The sequence below is a fragment of the Psammomys obesus genome, unplaced genomic scaffold (assembly GCF_907164565.1).
Source record: "Psammomys obesus unplaced genomic scaffold, mPsaObe1.curated_primary_1811, whole genome shotgun sequence".
Taxonomy (NCBI): Eukaryota; Metazoa; Chordata; class Mammalia; order Rodentia; family Muridae; genus Psammomys; species Psammomys obesus.
The window spans coordinates 9,662,155-9,680,691 of NW_026596079.1; the positions used below are offsets into that span (position 1 = coordinate 9,662,155).

At 50.1% G+C, this 18,537-nt stretch overlaps 1 protein-coding gene across 1 annotated transcript in view; it reads left to right on the top strand.

The window, feature by feature from the left end:
• Positions 1 to 4,885: 4,885 nt before the first annotated feature.
• Ndrg1 (N-myc downstream regulated 1) overlaps positions 4,886 to 18,537 on the top strand; it is a 44,533-nt gene continuing 30,881 nt past the window's right edge. The window contains exons 1-3 of the mRNA XM_055626559.1: positions 4,886 to 5,032; positions 15,678 to 15,758; positions 16,807 to 16,842. Of these exons, the coding sequence (XP_055482534.1) occupies positions 15,696 to 15,758; positions 16,807 to 16,842 (99 nt within the window). The 5' untranslated portion in view covers positions 4,886 to 5,032; positions 15,678 to 15,695. The remainder of the gene's footprint in view (positions 5,033 to 15,677; positions 15,759 to 16,806; positions 16,843 to 18,537) is intronic.

The window sequence follows — 18,537 nt, forward strand, 5'->3', positions numbered from 1 at the left end:
GCCTGGTGAGCTGTAAATTATCACTAGACAGGTGTGGGATGAAATAAAAGTCTTCTCGGCAGAGATGGACGAAGGTTTGCTGGAGGATGCTCACATCACATAGGCTCTGGGGAAATATTAGTAGGTCAGACAGGGCTAGCTAAGGCTATAGGAATACTTCTCTTAGCCGTGTGTAGACCAGACTAGCCTTAAGCTCACAACAGTCCTCCTACCTCAGCCCTCTCAGTGCTGGGCTTCCAGTTCTCTAGTCCCTGTCTTTGTCTAAGTCACTGGAAGAAGATATCACCCGGCATGTCTATTTTGTATGGCTGGAGTTCTGCTCTGAGTTTCTGGGGGAGATACCAGGGGTGAACACCTTAATGTCTGAACTCTTGCTGACCTTGGTAGCAGCAGAGGAAGTTAGGAGAATGGAAGAATGTAGTCCCAGTCCTCAGAGGCTGGCTATGACCTTTCCTACCTGGAAGCTGGGTCACTTCCAGTTACCTTACACCTACCATGCCTTGATCTTATTTATCACTTCAAGGAAGGAGGGGCAGGAAGTAGGGAACTGTTAACTGCAGGTGTGGATAGGGGAGTGGACAAGAGAAGTGTCCTTGGAGGAAGGATGTGGGTGCATCAGCTTGTGGAGTGCACAGGAATAGCGTGAGGAAGGTATTTTCAGAGAAAACGGTAACTTCATGGCTAGAGAAGTGTGCAGGCAGGAAGAGCAAAGCTTGGGTTCCTAGGGATGGCCCCATTGCCCCAAAAGGGGAGAGGGTGGCAGGTTTGACCAAAAAAAAAAAAAAAAAAAAAGAAAAAAAAAAAAAAAAAAAAAAACAAGAGCCAGGAAATGTGTATGAGGCAAGAGCTATGATCTGAGTGACAGATGGGCATGGCTTTGACCACCTCAGGGTTTCCTGAGCAGGCTACTACACAGGTTCCCCTGGAAGCCTCTATGCATACTTTCTAAACCCAGTTAACCATATGCTGGGTTGAATAGTAGCCTCCAAATGCATACTTTCCCAGACTTTGCAAACAGCACTGCATTGGGAAACAGTCAGTGTGGTTTGGTTTAGTTTTCAGATGGTTAGTTAAAATTGGGTTGCATTAGTCTAGAGGGACAGAACTGATTGCATAACCATTACAAAATGGCTGGCTGCATGCTGGAGAGGCTGAGAAACCCACAGGTGCCCCACGGTCCTAATCTGTTGATGAGACATGTAGGACTCCCAGAGAATTCTGGTCTTCAATCTGCACTGGAAGGGCTAAGAAGCCAGCTTTCAGTGTCAGTGAGAGGTAGCAGGGTCAGAAACTATGGGACAAATTCACTGGCTGGCAAGAAGTGAGCAAGACTTGGGGAGAGTCTTCTGTCAGATAATTCTCACAAACAGACTCAGAGACTGGCTCTTAGATAATTCCCTATCCAATAGGGTAAACAATCAAAACTAGCTATCATAGATAGGGCCAGCAAGCTGGCTCAGTGGGGAAAGTTGGCTATCACTCCATTGACGAGCTTGAAAAGCTGAGTTTAATCTCCAGAATCTACAAAAAGATGGGAAGAGAGAATTGACTCCACAAAGCTGTCTTCTGGAACTAGGGAGACCCACATAAGGCAGCTCCATGTGTAACTCCAGCTCCAAGTGATCTGACGCTCTCTTCTAGCCCCCTCAGGCACTTGTACACATGGTGTACACAGACACATAGAGATAGAGAGAGGAGAGAGAGAGAGACAGAGACAGACACACACACAGAGAACCACATACAGAAAATCAAGCTGTCCTTTGCCTACCATACACTCACTGTGGTAGATGTGCCCATGCACAGCATATATCTGCACATACACATGCATGAAACAAGTGTTACATAAATATCATAGGGGCTGAGCACTTAAGAAAAGGAAGCCCAAAGGACAATGCCTCTACAAGCCAAGGAACACCAAGGACCATCAGTAACACCAGATCCCAGACAAGGACAGACCAAGCTTCCCAAGGAGTAGGCCCCATTTTGTGCCGTGACACTGGCCTCTGTTCTCTGGAGCTGAGGGAGAATAAACTCTGTGGCTTTATTTTCCTCATTTTGTGAGACTTGTTTATCGCTGTTTTAGCAAGCTCATGTAAGCCAGGAGCTGGGAAACACTACCTTTATAGGGACCAAATACCACTTCTTCATTTATGCTCAAAGTATTTATTCTGTACTTGGAGCACAGCTTCTGTTTTGCTCAGTTTGAACCCGGTTTTCTTTCATAGATTTTTTTTAGTGGCTCACAGATGTTTGTCACAGAGAGTGTGGGTAATCTCTATAGAATCCAAGACAGAATTGTAGGCATACAAGACACCATAGATCTCCACTTTCTTCCCCATGAGACCAGTTAGCCTTGTGGTCTCTCCCAATCCCAGTACTCAGACTACAAGAAAGAAGGCTGGAAATAGATGAGTCCTGTGGCCATTTAGAATTACTAAGGTGGTGTTGAGTAGAAATTTCCAGTGCACATTAGTCTACAAAATCTAATGTCACCCTGTGCACGGTTGGCAGCCTGTGTGTATTTGCTAAGCAAATCCAATTCTATTGCTGACCAGTGAAAAAGAGGAATCATCCCAACAGCTCAATGCAGTGACAGCCACATTCAGCTCAACAGACTGCTGCCTCAGCTGGCATGGGCTGGGGAGGTGGGTGTCCAGGCACAGCAATCTGGGCGTGTGACCTCTGTTGAGAGAAAGCATCTTCCGTCCGTCCTGGGTATGCATTCACAGCTACACTTAAGGTAGTCTCTTACCTGTACATAGGTGTGGCATCAGGAAGGGAAGCTTGTCTGTTTTGGTTTATGAAGACTTATGGTGTGTGGAGTTTTAAATGGACCTTACTTAGAACTTGGATGTGGGTTTAGAAGGCCGCTGCTCTGAAAACTCCACACCAAAGGTCAAGGTCTTCCTCCTCCTCTCTGCCCTTCTCCCTTCCATTCCCCTGATCGGTTTCCTTTTTGTTGTTGTTTTTAAACCAGGCTTTCCTACATAGCCGATGCTGGTCTTGGTAATCCTCCTGCTGTAGTCTCCTGAAGGGTAGAAATACAGGTGGAGCCACCATGGTCTAGCTTGTCCAGCTGAGAATTTAGCTCTGCAGGCTACCTAGAAGCTCTGGCTTCCTCCACTGAGACCCATTTCCCACAGGCAACATACTCAGCTTCAGCTGCAGGCCTGGGTTGTTCTCTATCCTTTCTTGAAGGAACAGGAAATGGCTTCTACTGGCAAAGTGCCATACTCCAGCCCACATTGAAGGTACATTTGTTGGGAAAGTTGGCAATTCCCTCAGCATTTCAAATTTGACACTCAGACAGGTAGCAAACCATAGGTACTCAATAAATGTTTGTTGAAAGACAAAACAGGGAAGATTCTGGGAGAGTGGGCATTATTGGGGTAACAGACTACTCAGTCTGAGAGTGTTGTTAACCAACAGGATGGCTCTCAAGGATGTTCACTCTCATGGCCCAGTAGTTCTTGAACATAATAGATGCTCAGTACAACCACAGACTGGATAAGCTTAGCTTAGCTGTCTTGGGAAACTGTAATCTTGGGGCTTGATTTTGCTAGACTCTCAAAAGAAAATAGCTTTCCCTTTTCCTTAACACAGGCCAGGCTCTAGCAGCTTCCTAGATATTCATAGACCAACAGAATGAGGGCGAGGGTCTCTAGAGGCACAGTGGAGGGCAAAGAGGAGAGTATGTACTGAGCCTTGAGGTTTAGTAGGAGGGTGAGTGGAAGGTCTCTCAGGCAGAAAGGCCAAGCAGGCGGCTTTGGGGCAGTGACTGGGCTGTGCTTAGCTGTGACTTGGTCACTATACAATGATGTTTTCTTGGTGCTGGGTGCTGAGATTCTCAACACGGCTTCACATTAGAGCCAACTTAGGTAGTATTTGTTTAGTGGGGATGGGCAGTGTGGGGGCTGAGGAAAATTGATAGCAGTGGGTTCTCCTCTTTCACTTTATGGTTTCTGGGCATGGAATTTAAGCCCCCAGCTTTGGCAGGCCAAGTGTCTTTACCAGATGAGCCAGCTTGCTGCACCCAATGGGGAGCTTTTTTTTCAAAGCCCCAATATTAGTTCATGTTCCCAGAGATTCTGGCTAAGTTGCTCTGGGGTGCAGCCAAGATACCCACCTGCTTAAGAAAAGCCTCCTTAGAGAGTGTCAGGTGTAGGCCAGGGCCACGAACCTGGCAACAGGCAAGCAGGCCAAGGTTTTAGAACTACACGGATGGAAGGGCCCTCCAAGGTTGGAAAGGGAATGCTGTGCAAATTCAGGGGACCACAAAAGGCACTCTGTGGGGTGCTTACGGTTGACCAGGCGGGCAGGGGCAACAGGGACACCGAGGCTCAAAGCAGCGAGTTGTGACGCGCCAGAATCGGCGAGAGTAAAGGGAGCTGAGGCAACGTGAAAGGAACCTGGAAAGAAACTCTGGCGCCTTGGCTGTAAATGGGGCTCAGGAGTGACTACGTGGAGACCCGGAGGAAGTGGGGGTGCCGCCCAGAAGGGCGTGGCGCGGGCCAACGTTTAGGAGACTCGGATAAGGATATGGGGGGGGGGCACGCGGTCGCGCAGAGACACAAGGAAGTCCGCATGCACACGCTCGAGCGCGCACGGGAACACACACCACCACTTAGAGCACACAGGATCGCTGCACACGCTGCGGCCGAGAGAGGGAATCACAGGGAGGAGCCTCAGGCAAGGCCTGGCAGTCTCTCCCGCCGCGCCCCTGCAAAGGCTTGCGCAACAGGCGGCGGCTCCAGCCGGCCCCGCCCAGCCCAGGCAGGGTGCAGCGCTAGGGGAGTGGGGGAAAGGGGTGTGTCCCCTGCTGTGCTGCGAGCCGAGGGTCGGGGAGGGGCCAGACCCTAGGGGCGGGGCCGCAGCGCCTATAAAATCGCCCTACGCACGGGCATAAACAAACCTTGCCAGGCTACTCTTGCGCTGCAGATTGTTCACCCATCTTCGCCTCTCCCTCTTCACCTCCCTCTGGGCGTTGCGCCGCCGACCTTGTTGTTGGCTTCACTCCGTGCTTGCTCCTTAGGTAAGCCCTCCCGACGTCTTCTTCCTCCGGGGCACGACAAGGACCCTCAGAAGGGTTTGTCTTAGGGGTGCTACTGGACTCCCCCGCCCATCCTTTGTGGCCCTTGCGAAGACCTGGTGGCTTCGGCGTGGGAGGGGTCGCTTCCATCACTGGAGGGAGTTTCGACTGCTATAAAGGGAGAAAACATGTTGGGTCTCGCTTTCTCTTTAACCGGGGAAGTGGGATTAGGGAGTTAAAGTTGGGGCGGAGACCCTAGGAATACCTGGGTCAAGATTCTTGTCGTCACCCCCCCCCCCCGAGCCACAGCTGATTCCTCTGTCCAATGAGCTCATGGGGACACTTTGTGTGTGCTCGCGCTTGTGAAGGGGTGTGGATGGGTGTTGGGATGACTAGGGAAAGAGCTAATGTACCGCGTGTATCCAGGGGGTGAGTAGGGTTGAATAGACTTGGCGGGCAGTCTGGAGAAGGGGCCGAGGGTGTGTCTACTTTGGAGCCTGGTCCCGAACTAGTGTACTTTGAACCCAGGTTCCCATCGAGTCTCAGAGTGCTTTCCACGCTGTGCCTGTGAAAGAACATGTGTGTGCTGGGGGAGAGTCCGGGGTGTGTCCCGGCGCGTGCTGCACGCGCCAAAGCGAGTGCTGGCGGCGAGTACAGCACAAGCAGGGTGCGGCCCTCTAGGTAGTACCGGGTTGGCGCTGTGGCTACGAGGGAGAGGTGGCTTGTGCCTCATGGGTCGCGCGGGCATCTGGCAGCTCCCGAGTTGGCTAGAACTCCCAGTGTCATCATTTTCGCCTCCGCCTACCCTCCGCCCCCTTTCCTTCTCCCAGGCGGTCCTCCCTGATGTTCTAGCCCGGAGAACAGCTGGAACTGCTCGTCCGTTCCTGAGAGACCCATCGCGGTCTCTGATTCAGCCTGTTGGGGAGATTTGGAAGGGGCGTGTGGCAGGCTGCAGGCTTGCGGGGTGGGGGTGGGGGTGGGGAACCAGGCTGTCACCGCCTCAGTCAAGTTAGTAGCTGAAGCTAGGATTTGTGGATCGCTTCCTCACCCTGCCACCTTCCTTGTCTGTCGCCCCTGCTGGCTGGCAGTCATCACGGATCCCCAAGCACCGCCTCTTGGGCTTGAATGTGGGAGAACAGCAGGTGGGGGAGGGAAGTCCAGTGGTCCGTGTCCTAGAACAGCCTTCAGTTCTCTCGCTCACACAGATTTCCTGGGCATGTCAGCTTATTTGAGTCCTTTAAGTTCTTGTAGAAGACAGGAAATTCAGGTCAGCCAATGCCCACTAACCTAAGTGAACTGATGGGTGAAAATGAGTTTCAGGAAAATCTTTTAGGTCACTTCTTCCTGCTCGAAATCCTAGCATTTGTCTGTTTCACATGTGTGAAGGAGAGAAGGCTAGGTGCAGAGGGAAGACCTCCAAGACTGTCTTCAAGGGACTTGGCCAACTTCTGGGGCAGTGGCAGGGAAGGGACAGGCCACCATTGGTGTATGGGGGGGCTCAACCAGCCCCAGGCCAGGATGATGCCAAAGGGGGCTAAGCAGGGTGTGAGGGAGGCTTTTCAGGAAGGACTGGAAAAGCTCTAAGGGGTAGGGCTTCTACAGTTGAAGTTGTTGGGGAGCTAATCTCACCTGCGCCTTCTTACTTTGGTGGGGCTTGGTCTCCCAGTGGCCAGGGCCTGGGGAGAAGGGCTCTTCCTGCCATACCAAGGACAGTATCCTGGCCCATAGGAAGAGCTCATACATACATTAAAAATGATTGGGGCATCTCTGTTTTTTGCCCTGACCCTTTTGGCCCCAAATAGGATCTGGTACAATCCTATGGCTGGAGATATTGCTTGGTTCCTGGGTCCGTTGTAGGTTCTCCTGAGCTGGCAAGCTTTCTCCCAGTGAAGGCAAACCAGAGATTGCTAACCACTGGTTGGACTATTTGAAAAAAAAATACACTATCCTGTCTAGTCTCTTGTCACTTTACTGAGATCAGAAATGGAGAGGTCTGTGTTGAAGTCAGCGAGAGCCAGAGCTCCATTCAGGGTCATTTCTCAGAAGTCTCTGAACTTGAATGTAAATAGAAATCTATCTTCTTACCAAGTTTCAGGTGAGGCCACGAGGAGGGAAAGATAGGGTGCAAGTGACTTTTCCTTTGAAAGTGTTTAAATCAGGTGCTGAAGTGGAAGCAACGTCAGTTTAGTGAGAAGGAGACAAGGGTCACTGTCCCCCCACCTGGTGGCTTTCTGAGTTAGGTGCCCCCCCAACAGTGCTGGAAGCCCCTGGGTGCATTGACCCCTAGTGGCCTTAGCCACCTAGCAGGGGACAGAAAGAAGGCAATGTGTTTTTCTGGCATCCCAAAGCTTCAGGGCTTCCCTTAAGACATAGCTCTGTAGGAGCCATCTCAGGTGTGCCTGAGGCAAACCAGCATAATGAGTAGCACCTGAGGGTCTAGCCAGAGCAGGCAGAGTACAGACTAGAAAGAAAGTCTGGGACAGGGTGAACAGAGTATCCCGGTGTCCTTTTATTAGCTCCAGTGTCCACAGGGGTGCTGCCTGGGCTGTATCATGTCTGCTGAGTGGCTCAGGAAACCAAAGGCTTGTCTGAAGCTATATGGCTTAAATTGGGAGAACCATATGGTTCTCAGCCCCCACTAGCATAGCAGTATATCCAGGTGCCTGGAGAAAGCAGGGCAGAACGAAACATGCAGAGGCAATCAGGGGTTTTGTGCCTTAGTTTCTTTCTCCCTTCTATAAAGGGAGCATAACATAAACAATCTTATTGGGGCATGTAGAACTTGTTTAGGCTGATCTGTGTGAAGTGAGGCCAGTGGTCAGCACACAGGGAGCACTGTCTGGGAGTTTCCCATAACAACTGCAAAGGACACTATAGCGCTACCTCCTTGATGATTAGTCCGGAGCACTGTTTGTTATAACTTTAGCTAGGTCTGTGAATACTCCCAATGGTCCCAGACTTTGCTTTTTTGAGATTGTTCAAAACCCTAAACAATAGCAGGATTAGGTTAAAGGTAGGCACTGGGGGATCTTTGCTCTATGAGGCTAGACACAGCAGAGACGGGGAGGACATACCTGCTATGCCTTCTTGGCCCCCTGGGTCTGTAAGTTCATAGTTGCTCAATACTTGCTTTATGGTCTAGCATATTGCCTCAAACCATTGAGGTAGGAGACAGTCTTAATTCCCAGGTTAGAAAACAGGCTGGGCACCTGTCTAGAATCAGGTGAATGAATCTGGGTCAAATGGCTTTACCCCTATCCACTTCACAACCCTAACCTCGCCCCTTCAGGCCACATAGAGCCTCTGGGCCCAGCTTAGGGATAGTTGGTGACTCTGATGGACTCACTGCAGGCTGTGGGCCTTCTTGATCACATCTGATCCTAGGCTAGCCCTTCTCACTTGCTTTTTGTCTTCATGGGAGATGGCGCTGCTAAACTTGGCCTCCAGTTGTTTTATTGGAAGGGGGTTTACAGAAGGGCAGAATGAGAGCCCTGTGGATCAATAGGAAGCTGGTTGCAGAGGTGGAGGGCCACTTTTGGATGTTGGCATGGATCTTCTTCTCTAGGGTGGTTTTTGTGGAGGAGAGCTCAAACTTTTAGGAAGAATGTGAGGAAGTCTGTCTTGGCACCTCAGAATAAGAACATGCTTACAGAATCAGGCCCACAAACAGCCTTTTTGAACCAAGAGTTTCTTACTTTCCTTTCTGTTTAGTAGAGCTGTATGCCTGCTGCCTACTCCTGCTTTCTCAAATTCTGTCTCCAGGACTGTCAGCCTAGCCATCCCTTCCCTACCTCAAGGGATAGAAAGGCTCATGAACCTGGTGGGTTGCAGTTCACCTTTTTATGGGTTCTCCCTTTCCTTATATGTGAAGAAACCTTTAAATCTTCATGTTGTAGTCTTCTACCTACAAAGACAGGGTGCAGGCCAGCCTCCATCTTCACTAGTTTCTGTCCCCAGCTCCTCCTCCTTGCTAGTGTAATGGTTCTTGAGGAGACCTCCAAATACAGATATAATGGGGCTTCTTAAGAGACGGGTGACTCTCGACCTTCTTTAGCTAGCGAGCTTCTGCCCTTCCAGACTCTTCTCTGGCCTCGCCATGGTTGGCAGTTTGGCTGATTGCCCACCCTGTTCTCATTTGTCCTGGGGGTCACACTATGCTGTCATCTGTCTGCTTTCCCATGCCACGCCACCTCCCAGGGCCAGAGATCCTGGGTTTTAGTGAATACTCTACACATTGTCTGTCCAAAGGAAATCTCCAGTGAAGATGGTAAAGCAGCCCATCTTTACAAAAAGTAATGGAGGGACTGTTCTAGAGTATGGAGGCAACAGAGACATTATGGGGAAGGATCTCATTAAGGTGGCCAGCATGCAGTTTGATCTTGGGGACAAAGGGCTCTGTATGAAGATCCACTTCCGCCCTGGGCTAACACTGGTTCTGTGATGTCAATAAACTGTCTCAGCCTCACCAACATATCTTACACCCATCCCACAGATTCACAGAATAGTCCTCTATTGCGACCGATGTCCTTCTTCAGACTTCCAGTTACTGCCTTATCCCTCAGACAGTTGTGTGCCAAACCACTAACTGCCAGAACTACAGTGCCAAGACATCACTGAGCACTTTGGGAAGATGAAGGCAGGCAGGTTCTTGCCATGCCTGCTTCCTGCTATTCTGTTCTATCGAGCTCTCTGCTCTGCCTACCTTACTGCTGCTTGCTCCTGGGTCCCTACTGCATATACAAAACCCCCTTTCAGCTGGGCCAGGTAGTGCAGCCCTGTAATTCCAGCTGCTTGGAATGTTGAGGCAGGAGGATTACAAGTTCAACGCCAGCCCGAGCAACTTAAGACTGTCTCAGAGGAAAAAAGTATGGAAAGACGGCAGGGAACATAGTTCAGTGGTAGAGTCCTTGGCAATATGCTAGGTTCAGTCTAAAACCCGAAAGTTCCGGTCCCCACAGATGCTCAGGGGTGAAGCAGCTTTGGTTGACCAACAACAGGTGGCCTTTTCCTTGTGACTCTTGCTCCATTTTTCTAACACGGAGCAAGGCAATGGTGCCCAGTGTTCTGCAGAGCCCTGAGGCCCTGGAGGAACCCCTGTCTGAAAGTTTCTAAGAAGGATGGATTGTAGTGACTTTTGGTGTTTGAATATTTCTGAGAATTTACAGCCCAGTGTACATTTCCCCTGAGCAGAGAGCTTCCTCAGATCTAGCCTGTTCACTGAACTGTCCACAGCCCGCTTTCAGGTTGATTACATAAGAAAATCAGCTCAGGGCTCTACTGGCCCACACCTTTCCAGAGCCTTCACTTTCCAGAGTTCAGAAAACACCAAGAGAGCTGGGTAAGCAGTTCACGGAAAGACTTCAGAGTCTCTTTGAAACTGACATACGAATGTCCCAACAGGCTGTGGGGGAAAACCTGGGCATGTCCTAAAGGTAGTTTTCCCTCAGTTAGCACAGAACTGAGACTGACCTCCAGACCTCCCTGGGCTTGCCATTTTAAGCGGTTGCTATGCTATTGTTGGTAGCTCACACTGACCCTCACCCCAGGCTCTGTAAAGGACAAGGTGGGAGGAATACCCTTGCTTCTGTGACTGCTACCTGAAGGGCAGAATCTGGGCCAGCCGTTGACATAACAGTCAGTGTGTGTGGTCCCCTCTGGTTTTCCTTTCTCTGCTTCTCTAAAGGACTCCCAGAGCCGGTTGTCTGCCTCCAACAAAGGAGTGAGGTGGTCATTGTTGTCTAGACCAGAGGCTTGAGGGAATGGAACCTTTGGGAAGTCACATAAGGGACATTTACAGGGCTCCTGAAGCCTTTCTACAAAGTTGGCCATGCCTCTGCCTAGGGCTTCTTTGAGGGGGGAAAAAAAAGTCTATGGGACCATGAAGTGGCACAGTTAAATATGGTATTTATTGTGGTGTGGCCGATTCATGCTGTCCAGCTCCCATGGATGTTCTTCCTAGGACACTGGATCCTGGAAGTCCCAGGGCAGTTCATGAATGCGTTTTTTCTGGATGTCTCTTTTGTTTCATCCCATGGGAATTCTAAGGGACCCAGGAGAGCTTGCCCAAGAGGGTAAGCAGACAGCTAGGTTCCAGAGATTAGCTTCAGCTGAGCAGAGGTACAGAACTAAGTAGAGAGCCCAGTGTCAGCATGGAGACATCTGAGACCTGCTGAGGAAGAGAGTGAGGTAGGCCATTCAGTCAGCGCTGAGCATTATGCATAGGGCACACTGGTCTCCGGACTGTGCCTTCCTGCCTCTGTCCCCACGTGTACAGAATTTGTTGAGAATCATGCAGTGTCCAAAGGACAAGCATGCATCCTGTGCAACTGGACACCCTGAGGCTAATAAGGGTGATGACTTGGGAGTCATGAGTCAAGAAGGTGACCTGATTTCCATGCTGGGAACTCCCAAGCCATGTCCTGCCACCTCTCTGAGGCTTCTTGAGAATTCCAGATTCTGTCCTCACTGCCCTCAGAGACTAGCTAATGATTTTCAAGTGGCCTTGGGTTGCCAGGAGGTGGGGGGACGGATGACTCCACCCATTGCCCTTTGAGGTCTAGGGTTACATTTCTCCCTGCTCCGGGTATATATTGTCTTGGCTTGGCCAAGAGCCCTTGACTTCTAGTTCACTGTTGGCCAAGATGTGTTTGCCCAGCCTTCTTGAGCCTTGTCACCCATGATCTCACATTGCTGGTATTAGAGGGACCTCATGGTGCTGCACTGAGGGCTGGAGACCTGTTTGGTATTTGCTGAACATTTTTTATGCTTCTCCTCCTGGCTGGGCCACTCTGGGACTAACAATGTGTAAATCACAGGCTGTGTCCTAACAGTGCCCCAGGGACTCCCCAGCACCGCAGGAAGCAAAGGACACCGGTTCATTAAATGTCTGTTTTCTGATGTTTTGTGTTGTTCAGTTTAAAGCCTACTGCTTGCCGGGAGCAGGGCTTATGATGGCCCTGGCATCATGCATCTAGGTGTGCACGCCGAGGTGGAGCTTCAGACAACTTGCAGTTTCAAGCGTTACTAGAGTCTGCTCCACAGCCTGCCTCTTAGCAACAGGGGGCTTTCACTCCTCTTTTAATTTTCTCTGAATTCCTGGAGCAGACAGGTGGGATAGGAAAAAGGAATGCCAGCCAGGCTGCCAGCTGGTGGTATGACCTGGGGGCCCACTTCTGTAGGAAACTTTAACTGGGAGGAGATCTTGCCCTCCTCTAATCCCTGCAGCTGGCTGAGTGAGCAGAAGTCATTAGACTTGGTGTCAAGAGTGTGTAGATGTGAATGTGTCTAATGGCCATTTTCTGGATGCCTGTTTCATACCAGGAACCACTAAATTCAACCAATCCCAGGCAGGTTTGATTTTGCAACCAGGGGACATTTGGCAGTGTCAGCCACAGCTTGAGGGTGTGGTTGGCCAGGGCCAGGAATATTTCTGGACATCATAGGATGCTCAAAAGTCTGAATGTCATAGTGCTAAAACACACTGATAAGTCAGGTTTTTTTTTTAAATTTTTTATTCTTTTTTTTTTTTAATTTTTTAATGCTCCTGAGAGAGTCAGGCCCTGTAGGGATAGATGTGCCACCTGGGAGCCTGAGAGCCACACACAGGCCTTGAGACAGAGGTCCTCGGAGCAGTCATGGCTTCATCCTCAGACCCCTCACATGGTACATTCTCCTCAACAAGGCAGTTGTTATTGTTTCTGATCCTGTATGGGCCACTTAATAACATCCTTTAGGAAGAAACCAAGACTATCATGGACCTTGTGCAGTGCCCCTGGCATTCCTGCTTCTGGCTAAGGGAAGCTTTGGAGGTGCAAAGCAGAATGGATGGGGTTGGGGAGGAAGACAAGGGCCCACAGAATGGCCATACCTTTAGCTGTAACCCTGGCTATTTCCAAGATAACCTACTTTTGCTTTTATTTATTTATTTTTTGTTTTGTTTTGTTTTGTTTTTTTCAAGACAGCGTTTCTCTGTGTCCTTATTGGATATTCTAGACTCACTTTGTAGACCAGGCTGGCCTCGAACTCATAGAGATCCACCCACCTCTGCCTCCCTGAGTGCTGGGATTACAGGCGTGCACCACCGCGCCTGACTCGACTTTTGCTTTTTATCTGTTTTTCTATGCGGACTGTCCCAATAAGACTATCTTTGCACAGAAGCAGATGGAAGGTGCTTTTGCTGGGTTGCCAAAGCCGACTAGGGACTGGCCCCTATGGGTCCTGTCAGGAGAGTGTATGTAGAAGGACGATGCTCTGGGGCCCAGCAGCTGGTGAATACACAGTGGTAGCCCACTATAGCCCAGTCCCTGAAGTCTTGGTTACTGCATTTTTGTTTACTGAGAACAGTGACCAGGACAGAACAGGTGTTTCCACCCTCAGAACACTCTGTCCCCAAGCACACCCCACATTCTGCTGGGAGATGTGGTCTCTCCCCACCAGCTTCTGAGTCATCACTGAGATAAGGATGTCTCAGCTCCCACACTATTATCATAGTGGGTCAGGTGGTCTTTGCTGTGGGGCTGTCCTGTGCATTGTGGGGTCTTTAGTGGTGTCCTTGGCCTCTACTCAACAAGATGCACTCAAGGGGCATTTCATTCATAACAGTCAAAAAGGGCTTGACATACTGCAAAAGGGGCTCTAGGAAACAGATCATGACTAGTTGAGATGGCACCCAGTGTCCTTCAGGTTTGGTCTTTCAGCTTTAGGCCTTTTGCTGGCTGAAGGCCTGTCAGAAGAGGGCTTCTGACTCCAAAGAGCAGATTGGCAAGTGCTTGAGGCGTCAGGAGGCTGTACTATCTTTCAGCTCTTCTCATCCTGTGCTTTGGGCGAGAGGGTATAAGGTGGAAAGTTCAGTGAAGGAACTAGAGGCTACCGTTGATATCCTTTAGCGTGTGAAAGAGGATGGATGCGGTGGAGGCTGGCATTGCACTGCAGTGGGGTGATGGTTTCTAGAATCTGAGGAAAACTCACCAAACTGAGCTAGTGTGTTAATGTATCTTGGTAAGTGCAGACGACTTTTGTAGGGCACTTTGCAAGCAAAGGGAATTGAAGTAACTGCTAGAGGTAGAAAAGTAGAGGCATGAGGCAGGCTACTACCAAAGGGGAGGGCTCACAAGCCAGGGCTGAAGAGGCCCTGTGGGAACCTACCCAGAGGGGAAGTTGAAGGCTCTCGGCCGAGTGGAGTGTGTTCAGGGTCTCTGTGAAATGTAAAGTCTTCCATTCTCAGCATGAGAGGTGGTGTTGACAGAGCTCGGGGCTTCTGGAAGGTCTCTGAAGGCTGTGTAGGCGAGCTATCCCACGGCTAAGGTCTTGGGACTATGAACATGCTGAATTAGCAAGACTACAAGAGCATAGCTTTTCAGGCCTGCTGCCTCCGAGATGGCAGCGGCCCAGGAATGTTCACAGATATAAAACTGACTTTGTTTTTGAAATGTTCTCGATCCTGGACTCCAAAGGCTGCATAAAGACACTCTTGTGAGGTGGTTATCTACTGGGGAGAGTCACGCTGGGGCCCCGGACCAGCACACCCCATCTACCCACGGCATGCCATGTGCTGGCATGGGTATGAATCACAGCAGCCTGCTCTCACAGGTTGACCTGTAGATAAGGGTCACAGGGCTCCTGTGGGCTCAGGCAATTGGTTCTTGGGGCGTTTTGAAATTTTAGTTCCCTTTGCTGCCTTATCTATAGGGCCTTGAGCAGCTGGGGTTCTAACTCATACTTTGCCTGGTATCAGTCGCCAGAGCCTATATCCTGGGCCCGTGTCTTGGTGTTCTCCACTCACTCAGGCCTCTGTATGCTACCTGTGACACTCTTGTTTCGTTCTTTGGCAGTCCCTAAGCCTCATCCTGCTATCCGTTACTTTTACTACTTGACTGTGAATCCAGAAGATTGTGTGTTTATCTCCCAGACCTGTAGATAACACCTCTCCTATCTCCAAAAGTCCTTTAGGACAGAGTTCCCAGCAATTCTGAGCTCTGCACCTGTCCATTTCCACAGCCCTCGTTTCTTGGCCTTGTGAGGGTATGTGCTCCACTGCCAGCCATGGAGATTCCTGTTGCCACCCTTTCTTCCCCTTTTGGGGTCTGGCTTACAAAGGGCCATTCACTTTAGAGTCTTCTTTTTCATATCCTACTGAGTGCTCAGCGCCTGTCAGGCCTTTGGCCCAGGTTTGTCCCTGTCTCCTGTTCCCTCCACTGGGGTCAGGCAGCCTGGAGTCCTGCTCAGCGGTGCATAGAGCAACTGTGTGTGGTGACACCCAGGGGTCTTTTGGTCCCTTTGATTGTTAATCTGGAGCTCTCTGGCTTTGGAATCAGCAGCGGAGTCCTCTAGAATGTATCTAGAAACATCAGGGTGTGCTTAGTGAGTCTGAACTAGATGTGGCACCTGCTTTTGGTTCTCCAGCCATCAGCTTTGTAGTAGTTGTGATTATGAACCTGGTCCTCTTTCAGATATCTACTACCCGCTTCCACTAGGAAGCCTGGAAATGGCTAAGGGGATGAAGGCCTCGTTGTAGCCCACAGATGGATGTGGGTGGGAAGAGCTGGGAGGCAGTGGGGAAGCCTGGCCTTCCTATCTATTCCATTCATAGCTTCCAAGAAAGCTATCTCACTGGGAAGTGCTAACCTTCTGGCCTTTTTTCCCTTGGTAGGTCTGTGAAAGCAGAGAAATGTCCCGAGAGCTACAGGACGTGGACCTCGCCGAGGTGAAGCCTCTGGTAGAAAAAGGAGAGGTGAGTGGAGCTGCTTCAGGCTACCCCAGTACATGCTCACAGTGGGCACACATACATTTGTAGGTACATGGCATGCATAATCCAGGGTATGAACACACATTCATTTGTACACAGTATACACACATGTGAACAAGAACGTACCATATAAGCAAGTGTATGGAACACCCCCCCCCCTCACACACACACACAGCACAGGTATTGGTCCCTTGGTTTCTGTCTGCATTTGCTGACTCTAGATGCTTTTGTCTATCACCCAGTCACTACCCCTGCCTCAGGGAACCGATTATGATTGGTTTACAGTGTTCCAGCCACTGTGGTCCTCTGTACCCTACTTTGTTTTCCTGGCCTCTCCGGCATTTGGCACCGCTGAGCCATGTTCTGTGCTGGAGGCTCGTGGCTCTGGCTGGTGCCTGGCTTTCTATTGGATTCAGTCTCTGAGTTGGGCAGAAAACAGGCCAGTAGCAATCCTTAACATATGCTGGCTAGACCAGTGAGGCTTCAAGGTCCTCCCAGAACTACACTGCCCTGAGCTTCTGTGGAGTCAAGACCTTCTCCTAGCTTTCTGGATCTTTTTTGTTAAAGATGAAAACTGAAATTCATTGTGTATAGACTGAGGAAAAGGCTTCAAGGTTTCCATTAACCCTCTTGTCTCCACAAAAGACTGGGTTTTAATTCAGAAATCAGATATTGGCAGCCATGAGGAGATTGCAAGAGCAGAGGAGACATGGTTCTGTTTGGGTTTCAGGAGTACTGCACACGGGTGCACTTACGGCCTACATAGCCACCTGCAGTGCGCCATTTCTCAAGCTTATGCTCTGCTTCAGATTTTTTTTTTTTTTTTTGTCAAGTGTCCTCAGAAAAGAATCTAGAAGATGGGCCAGTTTTCTACTGGGCTGCAGATAAAACCAACATTCTCTCTTTGCAAGAACTAAGGGAAGCCCACTGAGCAGAGTTTAGATTCAAGCAATGGAGAGGAGCATGTGTATTGAGCTTTATCTCTAACCAAGGAAACTAACCATGTAGCCATGGCTCTCTCTTCTCTCCACAGACCATCACTGGCCTCTTGCAAGAATTCGACGTTCAGGCAAGTAGAGGATGTAGTCTCCTTTTTTTATCCACTGGTCCACCGATTCCCTTCCTTCCCTTTTTCCATTGGCATGAAATAGATTGCTGTTTAAATGTGGAGTCAGCAGAGAACAGGAAATGGGCGCAGCCTATACCCACACTTTGCAGCTTTCCCTGGAAGAAGCTGTCCAAGTTCCAACCAGGGAGGCAGGAACTAACCAGCCCCCAGGAAGGTAGACAGACATATTGCCATGTGACTTTGGAGATCTGGGGTGTATATGGGAAATGACAGATGTCCAGTGGACTTGGGACCCAGTGATGTGGACACTTACTAATCTTGGCTTCATTAGGAAATAGGAAGCTAGGAAGCCGGGGTTCTTGGCCCAAGGTTGGAGGATCTAGCCCACTCAGAGCCAGCTGGAGGGCCAGTCAGGGTATATCCAGCTTTGTCTGAGAGGCAGCTAGAGAGAGTAGAGAAACCCTGGTCTCTCCAATGTCCCGTGCCATCGTTCCCAAGCATGAGTACCCTGAAGGGTGGGATAGACGCATGCAGGGTTGCCTGCAGGCATGTTCACCTAGACCTCCATCAGTTCCCGCCCACACACCTTGCCTTCTGCCTGCTCTCTGCAGGTATAGGAAACCACCCTGTAACATTTTCCAGGGTCTCCCGCTTTAATGTACACTCATCCTTCCACACAGAGGTGGGGTTCTGGCCCTAGGAGGAAAAGAAAAAATTAGAATAAGGGTTGGATGCTTGTTTAGTTCCATCACAGCTCTGAAGGTATAAAGTGGGCCTTTGAGGGTCTTTCACCAATCTGATTGCAGGCTACTTTTCCTTTGGGGCTCCAGAGACTCTCTTGGCGTCCACTGAGATAGGTAGCAACTTCAAAGTGCAGAGATATCCCTCTGAACCCCAGGAACCCTGTAAAGCAGGAGATTTGTCTTTATCTGCAAAGCAGAGGTAGATGGTCTAGCCTACACTTGTACAGCCAGCAGGAGACCCTGCGGGTTTTACCCATACAAGTATATGCTCATCTTGGCCTTTGAGAGGGAGCCCCGAGCCAAGGGAGAGTGAGCATGTGAAGGCTATTTAGAGATGACACTTGTTTCCAGCCTGGAGCCCACCAGATATGGAAGACAAACACGTAGATAGGCCTGCTGGCCCCATGTGCAGAAGCAGGAGAGTGACCACAAATGAGGTGGGGCAGCAACTTGTGTGGAGAGGATTTAGACAAGGGGTTTAGAGTCTCAGAGGCCCACTGAGGACTGCTTGTCACTTCATTCCTGCTGCTGACTGAGTACATGTGTTCTGTTTGAGTCCCTGTGACCCGGTCCATTGCCTATCATGAGGTTGTGAATGTAGGGGAATCATCTCATTAGCTGTGCCCAGCATCCAGAAGACAGAGCTTAGTCTCCAAGGAGAGCGGGGCTCATGTTGCCCCCAGTTCCACCCACATTCTTGTTAAGAAGGGGAGAGACAGCTCTGGCGAGTGACTTGCCAGAGGCCACCCTGTGGTTGCTCTAGGAGGCAGTGTCACAGCCTGCGCCTTCCTGTCTCAGACCCACAGATGTCTGGGTGGTATTGATAAAGTCACTGCCTATTTCTGTATGCACGGTGCTCTACCAAGGGATCCCCAGCCAGTCAATAATTGGTAGAAGCACCATGTCAATGTAGCTCAGATGGAGAGTCCGAGGTTGAGATGGTAGAACTGGG